The sequence below is a fragment of the Lissotriton helveticus genome, chromosome 6, assembly GCF_964261635.1.
Source record: "Lissotriton helveticus chromosome 6, aLisHel1.1, whole genome shotgun sequence".
NCBI classification, from domain to species: domain Eukaryota; kingdom Metazoa; phylum Chordata; class Amphibia; order Caudata; family Salamandridae; genus Lissotriton; species Lissotriton helveticus.
In genome coordinates this window covers 107,435,237-107,451,530 of record NC_136067.1, presented here as the reverse complement: position 1 = coordinate 107,451,530, position 16,294 = coordinate 107,435,237, and the positions used below count along the sequence as shown (strand labels likewise).

At 42.6% G+C, this 16,294-nt stretch overlaps 1 protein-coding gene across 2 annotated transcripts in view; it reads right to left on the bottom strand.

Annotated features, from left to right (window-relative positions):
- LOC144762300 (exportin-5-like) overlaps positions 1 to 16,294 on the bottom strand; it is a 2,334,361-nt gene that overhangs the window by 1,923,881 nt on the left and 394,186 nt on the right. For both annotated transcript variants that reach the window (XM_078647447.1, XM_078647448.1), the window contains exon 7: positions 5,285 to 5,470. In XM_078647447.1, the coding sequence (XP_078503573.1) occupies positions 5,285 to 5,470 (186 nt within the window). The remainder of the gene's footprint in view (positions 1 to 5,284; positions 5,471 to 16,294) is intronic.

Below are 16,294 nucleotides of genomic sequence, written 5' to 3'. Positions count from 1 at the left end.
AGCAGGGGAAATTTATTGAGGGAAGAGGTGTGTTTTTAGTCTGGCTCTAAAAAGCGTTTCCGAGGGTTCCATTCGCAAATGAACTGGTAGTGCATTCCAGTGCTTAGCTCCAAGGTAACGAAAGGATCTTCCTCCCATTCTGGTTCTGTGTATACGGGGCAGTTTGAATTGTGTCAATCCAGAAGATCTCAGGTTTCTAAGCGGACGATGAATTGACATTAGGTTTCTCAGATAGCTGGGACCTTTATTGTGGGCGATTTTATGGGCAAAGCAGAGGCTTTTGAACCTGATTCGTTCCCTAACCGGGAGCCAGTGAAGTTTGGAAAGGGCTGCTTTGGAGGATGTTCTTCTGGGAAGGCCTAAAACCATGCGGGCGGCAGCATTCTGTATACATTGTAGCTGATGTAACTGTTTTTGGTTAAGGCCTAGTAGGAGAGCATTTCCATAGTCTAAATGGGGAGTAATGAGCGCGTGTACTATGGTTTTTCTGGCCTCCGTGGGGATAAGGTCAATGATCTTACGTAATGTTTTTAGGGTTCCGAAGCATTTGCCCGTGATTTTATTGACTTGAGATTTTCCTGACAAATCTGCGTCAATCATAACCCCTAAGTTTCTCACTTTTTCCACAGGGTGAGGGGGATCGCCCAGAACCGTAGGCCACCATGCCTGAGACCATATGGAAGCATTGTTCCCTATCAGCAGCACCTCTGTTTTATCTCCATTCAAGCGGAGGCAATTATTGTCCATCCAGGTGGCTACGGCTCTCATGCAGTCTGAGAAATTAGAGGCATATTTCTCGCTGTCTGGGGTGAGCTTGAACATGAGCTGGGTGTCGTCAGCATAGCTGACCGTGCCCACCCCGAAACTCTCTATGACGCGTGCCAGGGGCTCCATATAGATATTGAATAAAGTAGGGCTCAAACTTGAGCCCTGAGGAACCCCATAGCTCACGTCGCGAGAGGATGATTTAAAGGGTGGACAGTGCAGCTGGAATGCTCTCTTGGAAAGAAAGGATTTAAGCCATGCCAGAGCGTGGTCTTTCACTCCAATATCTGAGAGTCGGGACAGCAGCGTGGCATGCAGCACAGTATCGAAAGCTGCGCTCAGATCTAACATGACCAACGCTGCTGTTTCTCCCTCGTCTGCCATCTTGCGGATACATTCTGTAGAATACAGTACCGCTGATTCCGTCGAAAATCCAGGTCTGAAACCCGATTGAGTGGGGTGAAGTATATTTTCCTTTTCAAGAAAAGCCATGAGTTGAGAATTGACTATTTTTTCTATGATCTTGGCACATGTTGGTAGGAGGGAGATGGGTCTTAGGTTCTGAAATTGAGTGATGGGGACGTTGTTTTTTTTTTTTAAGAGGGATAACTTGCGCGATTTTCCAAAAAGGGATGGGCACAGAGAAAATCCCCGAGGGACTCCGCTCGGGAGAACATATGGCTCCGATTGATATCTATCTACCGTCACAGTTAGTCTTCAATCCTTCAGAAAGGAGGAGAGCAGGGCTAGTGCCGCTCCATTGACCCCCAACGTCTCCAGCCGCTGCTGCAGGAGAATGTGATCCACAGTATCAAATGTGGCTGATAATTCGAGGAGGACAAGGGCGGCTGTGCCCCCTCTATCCATCACAGCTCTGATCTCAGTGGCTTTTATGAGTGCTGTTTCCGTACTGTGCTTGTGACAGAAGCCAAACAGAGTGATCCACCAGTTTGTTTTCCTGGTTGAATTGGGTTAGTTGTGTATTCATTATTTTCTCAACTATTTTTGCTGGGAGCAGCAGCCGCGCTATGGGACGATAGGTGTTCGGAATGGACACATCCAGGTTGGATTTTTTTTTAACAAAGGGAGGATAGAGGAGTCTTTCCATATGGAGGGGAAGCTGCCTGAGCAGAACATAGAGTTAAGGATTTCTGTGAGCTCAGAGCTCACGATTTCCGCTATCTCCTTCAAAAAAGCAGGTGAGCAAGGGTTAAGGGGAGCCCCCGACTAAGCTTCTCTTATGTATTTTTCTACTACCTCCGATGATGTTGGGGAGAAACAATAAAGGGTGTTACTCTTGGATTCGGTGCTCATAAGTGGGGGAGTGGGCTGGCACTTCAAAAGCGTTGTATATCTCGATAACTTTGGTTTTGAAGGCTACTATCACAAAACGTTTGATCGCCCTTAAAACCTTCGTTCTTGGTTAGAGAGGCCAACTTGTCTACTACCCCAAATAATTCTTTGGAGGAGTTTTTTGCTGCTAGTGAAAAAATCCTTTTGCTCAGCAATCAGTAGGTTTTTATATTGGGTTAGCACGATTTTACAGACCTCTTTTTCCTCTGTGTCGTAATTCACTCTCCAGCATCTTTCCATGCAGAGGCACTTTTGTTTTGGCTTACGGAGAGCGTCGGAGAACCAGAGGGCCGAATGAGAACTCCGATTCCCTGAGGTTTTCTTAGTAGGCACCAAGACCTTAATCGCTTCGTTGAGCCTATGAGTGTATTTAATGACGACTAACTCCGGGGGAACGTTCAGTAGAGGTTGTGTACTGTCCAGATATGTTTGGAGAGTAACTATCTACTTTATTCCAGGCTGTATAGGTGAGAGAATGGATTATTGTAGTCCTACCCTGCTGGACAGTGGGAACTGATAAGTCGAACTTGAATAGGGAGTGGTCTGTCCATGTCAATGGTAGGGTTTCTTTTAGTATTAGTCCTTGCACTGAGGTAAAAATACCGTCCAGTGTATGCCCTGCCTCATGGATGGGTATTTGTATTTGCTGAGATAAGCCCAGGGCCCCCAGTGTGTCAAGTAAGCCAACAGTCTCCTAGTCCTCAATATCTGCGAGATAATAAGTGAAATCTCACAAGCATGTGTTTTCAATGTTTCTGCCTTCTTGGACAATAGATTTTCCTCTCTTTTTGTACTCTTCAGGGAGCTTGTTGACGAGCTCCTCTATGTCGTCCCACTACTGGTGTCCGTATCTGTTCACGAGGGTGTTGCGAGTTAGCAATGCGCCATTGTGTCGCTGCTTCTTTCTCCATCTTTCTTCCCACCATATCCATTCTCTTGCTTTCTTTTTCTGGTGGGGTCCAGTGTTCGAGAGTGCATTAGTTCTCCTTCTGGCCGTGGTGACAATGATGGAGTCAGGCACAGTGTTGCACTGAATATATATAGGGTCCTTGGAGGAGGCCTTGTACTTCATCTCGACCCTTGGTGTCACCCCTTTGCTTGAGGCTAGTTCCTTAAAGAATTCCTTGCCTTGGTCTAAAATGCTTGGTTTCATTGGCAAGTAATGTGTTCCCTTGTTGGCAGGGGCCAGTGTTTCCAGCAGGAAACACGTGGCTCCTTTTTCCTCTTCTTGGGGTACCCCGAAAGTCTCTGCTGCCCTTTTCACCAGCTAGTTGTAGAAGGTTATATGATCTGGTGGTGATGCCTTCAACGGATAGCAGCATATCTCCTCTTGAAGACACTCTGTGTTGAGGTCATTCCAAGTGTCCTAAAAATTTTCGGAGCCTTCTACCTCTTCTGGAGAGTCTCCATAGTCCTCGGGATCTTCTTCTCGAGGTTTGGGAGGATTAGAGGAGGTCCTACTCTTCTTCGGAGGCAACGTTTTCCAGATCGGTGAAAAAACCTTCGGGATCAAGAAATCTTTAAGTGCTGCATCAAACTCTCTTCTGGAGGAGCGTCGCCATCTTGACCTCGAGTCGTTTTCTCTTTTTCCCGACCTTGAGTGTTCTCTCGGAGTCGGACACACAGGACTTTCTTTTCTTGCTCGCTATTGCGTCCTTAGACGATCTCATGCTTACCTTCGGGGGTTCATGTTCGACCCTGGTTTTTGGCGTCTTATGCGATTTTCCCTCTTTGGTATCCCTTGGTAGGATCCCGTGGTGTTCTTTAGATCGTGTCAAACTCTCGATCGCTTTTTTACTCGGCGTCGGAGCTGCCTTGGGTTGCGCCTTTCCTTCCTGGCCCTTGGGTTCCGACAGATGTGTATGGTGTCTTACCTTATCCGTCTTCTTCCCCGAGTCGCTTGCCTTCTTGTGGGCGATTGGTTTTTCGGAGTCTCCTTCCAGAATTTCGACTTCCGATCCCTCTTGCGTCGACTCTGCGGGCATTTCCTGTTCCTCTTCGTCATTCGACAGGCCCAGGTCCTTAAGAGAAGTCTTCTTTGATGTTTGAGACATGGTGGAGTAGTGGGCCTCTCTATGCTTTCGACGGGTCCTGAGTGTTTTTTGCAGGAACGTAGCGCAGGCCTCACATTCCTTGTCCTTATGGTCCTAGGGTAGGCAGAGGTTGCACACATTGTGCGGATTGTGTTGAGCGAACTTGTGGTGGAACTCGGGCAGAACTTGATAGGGGTATTTTCCATGGCCCCTACCTCGCCATTTGTCGACCTTCGAGGTCTTCCGTGTCGATCCCGGAGTCCTGTTCTTATCTCCGGTTGCGTCTTCGATGTTCGGTGCAGTTCACTGGAACTTTTTTTAGTCTTTTTCTTCTTTTTTCTGGGATATCCTAAAAAACTTCAGAGCTTCATATCTTGTTTACAGACCCAAGTGCCGAAAAAAGAACCTGAAGATGGCTACCACGCACAATGACCTGCACAGTGCATTCTGACATCCCACAGGGGACATACCCGACACCAAAAGGTAGTTGACAGAGCCCAAAAGCAAGAAGAAAAAAAAAACTAGGACTATTCCGGACCCAACCACTAGATGGCGGAATAATGCACAGCACGTGAATCCAGAAAAGGATTCACAATGCAAAACTAAGTCCTTTCTTGTACTTCTGTTCTGGCATTCTTCCCGCCAAATCCCTCCCCTTTACGCCATTACTCTCCTGCCTACATTTTCCACGTCTTTCTGGACAGTATTGTAGTTCATAGGGCATTGGATCTTTTCTAATTTCTTTGTACTAAAAGAATAACATTTCACAAATGAAGTTTTTATGGGGGAAAAAACAGTAAGCATGAGTCCACAGAAAATAACTAACTGAAAGTGAACGTCTTCACCTGTATCCCCAGTAAAAAGTGGTATGGAAAAATATTTCTTATGTGGCTTTAACACTTAAACCACATGAAACACTAATGCACTGCATTCTAGCCCAGCACTCAAGATAGGAAAGTTTATCACTCTTGCATCATTCTTAGAAAGACTGTACTCAAGATAGGTACATTTGTCACTATTGCCAACCTTTTTATACAGAGAAACTCCATAAATGGGTAACCAAACGAGAACGTAAATGACAAGCCAGAAACAGGTCTTGAATGGCTCAAACATCCCTTAAAATATTTACTCACCAGCCTTTTGACAGCAAGAAGGAGACACTCAGCTGCTGGCAGCTGCAGGTCCTGCTCTTCCAGAAGGACCCATAATGTCTCCAGAAGCTTGAAGTCATCTTGAGTGATGTACCAAATGCCCATCCAGCTAATGTATCCAGACAAGCTATAGATTGCAGTAGTTGCAACAGTGCAGCTTGGCTGATTCTAGAGAGATAGGGAAAAAGAAAACGTAAACAACTGCCCAAAGACGCAAGACTTCAAAGTCTTCAAGTTTGACTAAAATAAGCAGACATTGGTAGATATTTATAATATCCTCTGTGGTTTGTGTTTTGTTCATGGATCAATTTTGGAGGAATTTTGTACAGCAATGGTTCTTAAACCTGTGGTTCAGGGTCACCTGGGGGTCTGGTAAGCCTACTTAGTGGGTCAGCAACTGCTTAAGAAATTAAATAATATTATCCGATAAATAAAGTGCAAGTAAATACAGAAGCAAAATGTACTAAAGAAATTAAAAAATATTCTTTAAATGAGAAGAAATTTAAAATTGGAGACGAAAAAACGTTTGAATAATTTACGGGTACAGTGTATGTGCATTAAACAGACTATTGTGCTGGCGATGAGTGGCCTAAATTGAATTTAGAAACGCTCCAACCTTACAATAAAAAATAAAATAAAAATTCTATTGGTTTGCGAATTAAATATAATATTTCTGGCCTGGTTATACCCCATGATACAGGACATATCTATGCCACCTTTCCAAAGAAACGTAAAATAGACCAGCCAGAGGATTACCTCATTCTTCTCAAAAGGAAAAGTGTGGGTACTAACCCTTCTCCCCTTACATTCCACCTTTTTCTCAGACTGATCACAATTTGCTTATTACACCTTCAAATTCACCACCACCACCACCATCACCACCTGACCCACAGGATGGCGGAAATGGGGTTGAGGATCAGTGGAGGCCACAAGACACTGACCCTTGGGAGGATCATACTAGCCCCATTACAGATAATGGCCCTGATCTGTATCCGTCTAGACCCTCCCCACCTGATGATCACATTGGATATATATTGAGCTTCTAAACAGGGCTGCTCAATATCATGGGGTGGAGCTCCAGAAAGACATGTTAGAAGAGGATTGCCTCTTTTGAGACCCTTACTTCCTCTCAAAGAGCCACTCATACATTGCCAATGCTTAAAGGCATGCTAAAACACACAGATGATATATTTAAAGATCTGTGAGGGCAAGAGTAATTACACCTAGGGTGGAGAAAAAATATAAGCCTGCCACTACTGCCACTGCTTATATCAGAGGTCAGTTGCCCTTAGACTCGCTTGTGGTTTCCAACGCTCGCAAGAGGGCTAACTCACAAACCACAGGTTACGCTCCTCCTCCTGATAAAGAGTCTAAGCTCATTGATGCCTCTGGAAAAAGAGTGGCTTCACAAAAAGCGAATCATTGGCGCATTGCCAATGATCAAGCTTTGCTGGCTCGCTACGATATGGCTTATTACAATGAGTTGGAAAAACTCATGCAACTTCTGCCTGATAAACACAAGACTAGGGCTAATTATCTTATTCAAGAAGGTAAACTTATCACTAATACATCTATCAGCTGTGCCCTAAACACAGCTGACACCACAGCCTGTGCAGTAAATACTAGCGTACTCCTACACAGGCATGCTTGGTTGAGAGTCTCAGGATTCAAACCGGAGGTGTAAAACTCTATTCTTAACAAACCACTTGTTAAGGATCATCTCTTCAGCCCAGCGGTTCATACCTTGCTAGAGAAAATGAAGAAAGACACGGAGGTTGCTAAGTCTGTGGGGGCTTTGCAATTACCTACCAAAGGGGTTCCATTCTCCGCTCCTTTTACAGGGATGGTTCCAAAAATGCATCCACCAAAAACCCCTCACCTTTTTACAAGGGCAATGACCAATCCCCCTCATCAAGAGGCTATTTCGGAGGAGGTTTTAGAGGAAAGAACGGTAAGGGAAGAGGCAGAGGCAACTCCATTCGCACTTCCCCAGCAAACAGTGACTTCCTTCCGTTGCCCCCCGATCATTCCACTCCTGACGGGGTACGTCCTCCCAGTTCCTACCTGTCTGGAATTAAATCACCTCAGACAAGTGGGTACTACAAATTATCCAGTATGGTTACTGCCTGGAGCTTACAGACACTTCCCCAAATATTCCTCCAAGATCACATGCAATGTCACAAGAGCATCTTACCCTTCTAAGGCAAGAGGTTCTCTCTCGGTTAGAAAAACACGCTATAGAGCCAGTCCCATTACAGTAACAAGGGACCGGAGTATACTCCCTGTATTTCTTAATTCATTATAATATACAACTATTCCTGCACTCTAAAGTGATACCCCTTCTTATGTATAACCTTTATAAGTAGACTTCTCCCAATTATACCAATATATCACGGGGAACAGACATGCAAAAGACGTTCCTTTTAATTTGAACAGATATTATAAAAGCATCACAATTTTTAGTCAAGACCACGAAGACCCTTTTTCCAAAAGAACATATAGATGGGGAGACTATTTGTAAAGAATGTTCGAAGCTACACAGTCTTGATCAAGATGCGCGTGAACAGTCAACACGTGTTTCGTCACATCCAGTGACTTCCTTAAGGCTTTCCAAGAAAGATTGTATTATGTGACAAACAAATCTTGTTTCTTCAAACAGTTAGCCGGACACGACCACGACACAACAATTGGCAGTGTTTTTCTTACTGGCGACTGTATGTGTATATATATATATATATATGTGTGTATATATATATATATATATGTGTGTATATATATATATTCACTGAAAAAACCATAGGTTATAGACCATATATAGTTAGGAAATAGCATTTAGAAAACCTTATTTTACTCACACAAAACCATTGAAATTCCATATATAGTTAGTTGCACTAACTATATATCGCGCACCTGCAATCCACTGCTGATGATGTCACATATTACATCATTCATGACATGGTCAGTGACATCACTGATGACATCACTGATGACATCTCAAATGACATCACTGATGACATCACTGATGACATCTCATTTGACATTACTGATCACATCACTGATGACATCATTCATGTGATGATACAATGAACCTCTTCAGACTCTAATATAACCTTAGATACACTCAGTGTAAACAGACACTCACAGACTGTCACTCATCCATGGAGTTACTCACACACCTAGTCAGTCTTGCAAAGAATCAATCACACCTCGATTTCCTCAACTATATAGTTATACACACCTTACTTATTGGAACATATAATAACACATATTTACTCTGTTATACAATCCCTGATACAAGTTCACAATAATCCATACAGCCACTCACACATTCACTGGCTCTTATGCACAGTTATTTATATATGTCAACTATCACATGTACTGTGTTTTACATATGTACTTACTTTGACATGTAGCACTGAGATATCCATTCACTCACCAATACACTCATGCACACAGTCAACCGCCCATACAGATGTTTCCACATGCACTTTTGAACCCATACATCTAGTGAATCAACTGCTCACACATCTATGCACAGAGTCATACACCTCCCAGACACCCACACACACACACTCAGTCTCCCATACAAATACTTGGGCAACTAATCAATAACCCATATAGTTAGTCATATAGCTAATGATCAACACATGCATCAGATTACAAAACAACAGACACAATGATGCACAATTTAAAACAGTTTAGTCACTAACCCATGCACTCAGTGAGACACATTTAATCACTCACTTATACAGTCAGTCATGCACCTACTAAATCCTTCATCCAGACACTTATACATCCACTCATTCTTCAATATGTAAGACATATTTTAACTTTACAGAAGCATACAGTCACTGGATGTTGTCATCAGTGATGTCATCAGTGATGTCATTTGAGATGTCATCAGTGATGTCATCAGTGATGTCACTGACCATGTCATGAATGATGTAATATGTGACATCATCAGCAGTGGATTGCAGGTGCGCGATATATAGTTAGTGCAACTAACTATATATGGAATTTCAATGGTTTTGTGTGAGTAAAATAAGGTTTTCTAAATGCTAATTCCTAACTATATATGGTCTATAACCTATGGTTTTTTCAGTGAATTTTCAAGGTTTTGTAAATGCTAATTCCTAACTATATATGGTCTATAACCTATGGTTTTTTCTGTGAATTTCATTGGTTTTTTAACAGCTAATATCTGTAGCTGTAAAATGTATTCTTCTTTAAATCCAAAAATATATTTTATATGTTTATGAATAATTTTTTTTTAAAATATTTTTTTTTCTTCGTTCCCGCTTCGCGAATCGGGAAGCTTCCCGTTAGCTGACCTTGATGCCGCGAAATAGACCGCGAGCCGGTAAACGTTTCTTTACCGCAAGTGCCGCGTTAGAAAACAACATCGTGACGCCTCCCGTCCGCATGACGTTCCACGTTGTCGCTTGATACGTCATATGACGTGCTACGTTAGCGAACTGGTACGCGAAGCGAGTGCCAAAGCGCAGGTTTCTGGAAGCAAACCGGGAGGCCCTGCAAAGCGCTTAACGTAAACACAGCAAGTCATGTGACTTGGTAATAACACTTTTCATTGGTTCATTTCACTTTTGGTTTCCTAATGATGTAAGACTAGGTCATATAATCTAAAATGAACACTTTTGATTGGTTGAGAACTCTTGTTTTTCCCAAATGATGAAAATCCCTCCTTCTTTCCTCACTCTGACTTTCATCATTGTGAGAGAAAGACCCTTTGTGATCACTGAGCAATGGCTTCTTTAGTAGCTTCAGCTGGTGCTTCCCCACCACCTCCACCACATCCAAGGAAGAGTGGACCACCTGCTCAAGTTGTAATTCAACAAGAAGAAGAAGAAGAGGAACAGGAGGACGAGCACGAAGAGAGGCAGTTTTTGCCTGAGCAGCCCAAGACGTCTCACCGGAAAGAAAACTTCATTTGGCAATTTTTTAAAATTCCCAAAGGTCAGAAAAAAGTAAATGCAAGATACGTAACTTGCCTTATATGTCAAGATAGACTGTCCAGAGGGACCGACAAAAAATACAGTTTCGGAAACTACACAATGCATCGCCATATGACTAGGTGGCATCCTAACAACTACAGTGCTGCACAGTTTCGGAACGACCTAGATAATCTCCCTATTATGGCCAGAAGATCTGTTGTACCGGAAGTAACGGGACCAGAGGGCAGGGAGATGGTGCCAAATATACAAATGAGATTTGGTGAAGTAAAACACACCTGCGTATTTTGCGATGGATTCATTTCCTACGGAGAAAGAAGCATCACTCTGATCAACAGAGCTATTGACTATCATATGCAAGTTTGTCCGAAACGCCCAAAATAATAAATACTTCTTTTTTTTGTTTTGTTGCTCCTGTTGAGCCCTTTACAATGAATCGTTTTCATTGCCCCCTCCAAGAAAAACCCAAAAAAATATAAAACTGTTCCGAAAAATTCAAAAACAGTAAAAAAATGTTCAGAAAAATAAAAAAAAAAGTTCTTTTCAGAACTACCTCCCCGTTATTAAAAAATTGGTACAATATTTGGAACTGTGCCAACCTCTATTTCTCTTAGTTCGCTTCCTAGTTCGCTCGCTGGTACGCGAACTGGAAGCGAACCAAAAACAGTAAGTATAAGGGAAGGAAACACACACTTATGTTAAAAGAAAGACAGCTATAGGGGAGTAAACTAGAGATACTATTACCCATAATCCACTACTGATGATGTCACATATTACATCATTCATGACATGCTCAGTGACATCATCAGCAGAGGATTGCGGGTTTTTTGGCAACATGCCTTATCCACGGTTTAATAACGCTGCCTTTTGCTTTATATAAGTTTTCAAATTGTATGAAATATATACCAATAGGTCTTTATGAACCTTTAGGTAGTGCTTTTGTTCATGAGGTCTGGTCGCTTCCATACACATACAGATGTTTCAAAGATGATCAAGAAGTTTATCTGAATGGAGAGGAATGCACTGAGACGCCAGATCATTCACTAATGTGTAGGCACATACAGTTACACGATTCATGCAACAAACACCGACCAAATATGGCTTGCGTGTTGCAAGGCACGCCAGTTCCTGCTATCATCCCCACGTTCAAGTTGTTGGAAAATGGTAGTTATTTGATGCTCAATAATGAAGATTGTTCTGAGTTAATTAAAAAGTATTCCTTTTATCGTAACAGTAAGTGAACGGGTTATTTGCTGCAGAAATGTTCTATTTCCTCCCACACATGAACATAGGGAGTTTTCAATCTGGCCACAAATACCAACCTTGGGACACGTTTCAACGGCATGACAAGAATAAGAGCTCTTTTGTCTCAGAGAGAGGTGGCCTTGAGTTCGGCCCGTGAAACTTTCGTACTTCACATAGCGAACACCCGTACACAGGTTTGCCTTTCAATTTCAGCAACATGTTTCCGACTATCTTTAACGCATCCTCCACAAAATCCCTGGCACACTTTTTTAAAGTTGTTACCAGTGGTCTCGTGACTTCATTTGAGAAAATCTTTGGAGTCATCCCTGCTCCCTTTCATTCCATTTTCTCCACTCTGCTTCGTGGATTGCATTTTTACTTGCATTACCAGCGGACGCTCTTGTGCTTTTTTACATTTTTAAATATGGATGTCCCTCCTATGCAACCTCCGACCCTGCAGCTGCTGACACTGTTCCGCAATCGCATGCTAGAATATTATGGCACAATGCCGTTGGCGATATTAAGCACGGCATATGGATTATCTTTTCGGTTCTCCTACTTCACCTGTGTCCAGCCTGTATTTCATTGCCTGACCTGTGATTTCGATTGGGCCATTGATTTGTGTCTCTGCGGACCGGTTTCTCCTGACGTCGACTTTAATCAGCTGATGACTCCTATCATTACTCACGAGTTGATTTGTCCTGGCGAAAGGATTATGGCTGTGGCATTGATGCATGGACTACTTGGTCCCTGGAATTTACTGGCGGCAGCACAGTCTTTCTTGGAACACAGCTTTCTTGAAAACCCACCGAGCTGTCCTCTGATGGTGATAGAGGATCCGGTGCTGGGAGAGCACGTATGTTCTTTTCCGCTTTTAAATTGGATGGCTGAACTGTTTTCGGATGAAGACGGTGACTTCCTATTGGAGGCTGTTGCAGCTTATTTTGCATACACAGTTATGTCATAGACCTTTTTCATGTTTCATATGCTGAGTACTAGCATTTCATTGACAATTCATTGACTTATTTGTCAAGTTTGTATTATTTACCTTGCCTATTGGCTTAAGACTCGATAAAGTACTTGGCTGTTTTATTTTTCTTTAGCATTGAATTTTCCTAGTTTTTAATGCTTTACCTTGCGGACCGTCCACATATAAACTTGCAATCTGCTCTCATGAGATGGCACTTCTATTATCTTATTCAGTTCGTTTCCGGATCATGAGGAGGTGTCATCTAGGTCCTGGATATCTTTACACCGTGTTAAGTTAGCATGGGCTCATTACCGGTTTAAACGCCATTTTTCCTTTTTTGCAACTTCTGCACACGACACTTAGTTGTTGCTTTAGCTTTCCACCTAGTAGTTCATCGTGGTTTACATGAGAATAATATGTTATTGGTCTACTATCTGCTTTACTTGTTAAACTATATCTGTACAGCGAGTGCTAAAGTTTCAAGAACAACACGATACAGAATTGTTATGAGGTCTGATCTCCACGACTTCATACTCATAACATAAGTGCAACTTCTGCCAATTCTGGGCATGAGGCGGGTTTTATATTGCTTTGCCGAACACACATACACAACAGTTGATGCGGTTCACATGAAGAGAGAGCTGGTGTATGCTGATGTGATTCCTTCAAATGTAAGACACTAAAGTATGGACACGCCCTAAACCAACACAAAGAGACCTTCTTAGCAAATAATATAATATGTGTATTAGGGAGGGTGAGATATAAGCAGCCGCGGGCCGTGGAGGGAGTTACGATGGGGCAGGGAGGCGGGGAGGGGGAGAAGCAGGGTGGAGCCCTCTCTACCTTGCCCCTCCCCCTCCCCGCCTCCCTGCCCCACCGTAACTCCCTCCACGGCCCGCGGCTGCTTATAAGTGTTGCTAACTCTTATTCATTTACAGCATGTTAACATACTGTCACCATTCGCTTTTTATGTACTAGTAACTATGCTGGTAATTTTGCTACTGATAATATGTGTACTTGTATTCTCCACCCTGCTTCTCCCCCTCCCCGCCTCCCTGCCTCACCGTAACTCCCTCCACGGCCCGCGGCTGCTTATAAGTGTTGCTAACTCTTATTCATTTACAGCATGTTAACATACTATCACCATTCACTTTTTATGTACTAGTAACTATGCTGGTAATTTTGCTACTGATAATATGTGTACTTTTATTATCTAAGGTACTACGCCTGAGAAGACGGCATTAGTAAATAAACATTTCAAATACACATGTGTTCTTCTTAACTCCATGTTCTGGTTTCTAAGAAATATATAACGACCGACTGTTCATGAGTTCCACGTATCCTGAGGTACTATAAGTTCATATTCTGGATTGTCTAAACATTGAGAGTTTGTTATATCCAATGTGACACTGTACCTAGCTTGCTAAATAGTTTTTGATTACTAACGTGAGTTTTGGGACACCCTAATTCGCCGAGGTTCCAATCCTCTGTCCACAGTTCTGTGTGAGAACAGAAACCCTGCGACAAGGGCACCCCCGACCCTTGCTGGAGCTTCATCACACTTGCGATACAACTCCAGCAATGCGCCACCTTTACGGCACAGATACATCACGCATCTGTGCTGTTTTTGCCCCATGATGCGCCGCATTGTAAATGCAGCACACCATAGGTGACGGAACAGCGGCACAGAATGACTAACACATCCCTGGTGATGCGCCAGTCATCATAAATCTATCCCTATGCTTCTTATCTTGTTAGAGATGAACCGCCATATGTATCATAAAAGTTATTTGCATTTCCTAAATAGCGAACTTTAAGGAATAAATAGCGATTCTTTACCATTCCTAGTTTGCGATGAGCTATTTGCTAATTAGCCGAATGTAGCCCAATGAAGCCCAATGTAGCCCAATGTAGCCCAAAGATGGCCGCCAGACACACAAAAAAACAAATGTAGCCCAAATATCAGCCAGATGTAGCCCAACTATAGCCCAGTGACAGAATGACCAATCAGCTTCGCAAACCTCCGTTACGCGAAGCGGAGCGCTGTTACAGATATATATCTTTTTTTGAACGTTAATTTCTCAAAATCCACTGGAGCACATATATTGAGACCTAGCAAAGGCACATCGGGCTACCAGTCCCTAATATTTTGCCAAGTTTCGTGCAAATCCATTCAGCCGTTCAATTATTATTTTTATTATTTTTTTTTGCCCCGCGGGGCCCTTTTAAAACCTCCACATCAAACCTAGGGGGTCAGCGAGGATCTACTATGCCCCCTTATAGTTATTTCCCCCTTTGTTTTGACCTCCTCTTGTCTCTCGATCCTACCGAGAGACAAGATGGCGGCCGCTACGGACTGTTTGGAATGTTGACAGACGCCGGAGAACCAATCAGCTTCGCTTCACAAAGCTCCGTTGCGCGAAAAGTCCGCGAACCAGAGCGCTAACCGGTCCGCTGTTACAGATATATATCTTTTTTTAAACGTTAATTTCTCAAAATCCACTGGAGCACATATATTGAGACCTACAAAAGGCACATCGGGCTACCAGTCCCTACAATTTTGCCAAGTTTCGTGCAAATCCATTCAGCCGTTCGGGCTAAAAGTGAGGCCAACCGCCCTATGGAAAACTCAATGTTAAAAACACGTTTTGGGACCCCCCTTTTTTCTCGGCCCCCACTGGACGAACCCCCCCCAAATTTTCAAGGGCTGCTCAGAAACAAAATGTGCCATTTTCCTGAAAATTTCAGCCGATTCCGTCCACAAACGCCAAAGTTATTAGACATAGAATTTTCAAAAAACCCATAGAGAAAAAATCCTAACTATATATACCTACTGGCGACCGCCAGTAGGTAATATGTGTGTATATATATATATGTATATGTATATATATATATATATATATATATATATATATATATATATATATATATATATATATATATATATGCAAACTTGTTCGTAGGCTGGTGGGAGGAGCAGGTGGCCTGGGCCGAGCCCAATAAAATATGGACGGAAAGGATTGTGACTTGGCATCGATACATCGATCTCTTTTTGATTTTTAAGGGCTCTCCTGATCAGGCGTCAGAATACATAGAAGTGTTAAATCTGAATAATGTCAATCTAAAATTCTCAGGAGAAGTGAGCACATAACATGTACACTATTTAGAACTTAGTGTGTTTGTAACCGAAGTTAAATTACACACCAAATTGAACCGAAAACCTACAGCAGGTAACGCTGTCTTACATTCTTCAAGTAGTCACCCCAAGAGATTAATTGAAAGCATTCCATACGGGGAGCTACTACGTGTAAGAAGAAATAACACAAGAGACATTGATTTTGAAGTATCTGCCCAAGAAAGCTTACATCGCTTTCGACAGAGGGGCTACCGTGAGGAGGTCCTTATAAAAGCACTAAATAAAGGTCAAATGTAAAGATAGGAATGATCTTCTTGATAACCAAAAGAAAGCGAGAAAGGGGGAAAATGAGAACCAATTTAGGATGATCACTACATTCTCGAAGGATGCAGGTCATTTGAAACGTATCTTGAAAAAGAACTGACCAACCCTTTTATCTGATACAGTCATAGGAGAGGATTTACATTCTAATCCTCTGATTACCTATAGGAAAGTGAGGTCCCTACGTGACAATATGGTTCATAGCTTTGAAAAACCAATTGATAAGAAATCTCCATTTGGAGCATTAAATGGCTTTTATCCTTGCGGAAAGTGCAAGGCGTGTAGGAAGAGCAAGCAAGTCTTGACATACCACATCCCGGGCTTAAGAACTGAAAATAAAATAAAAACAT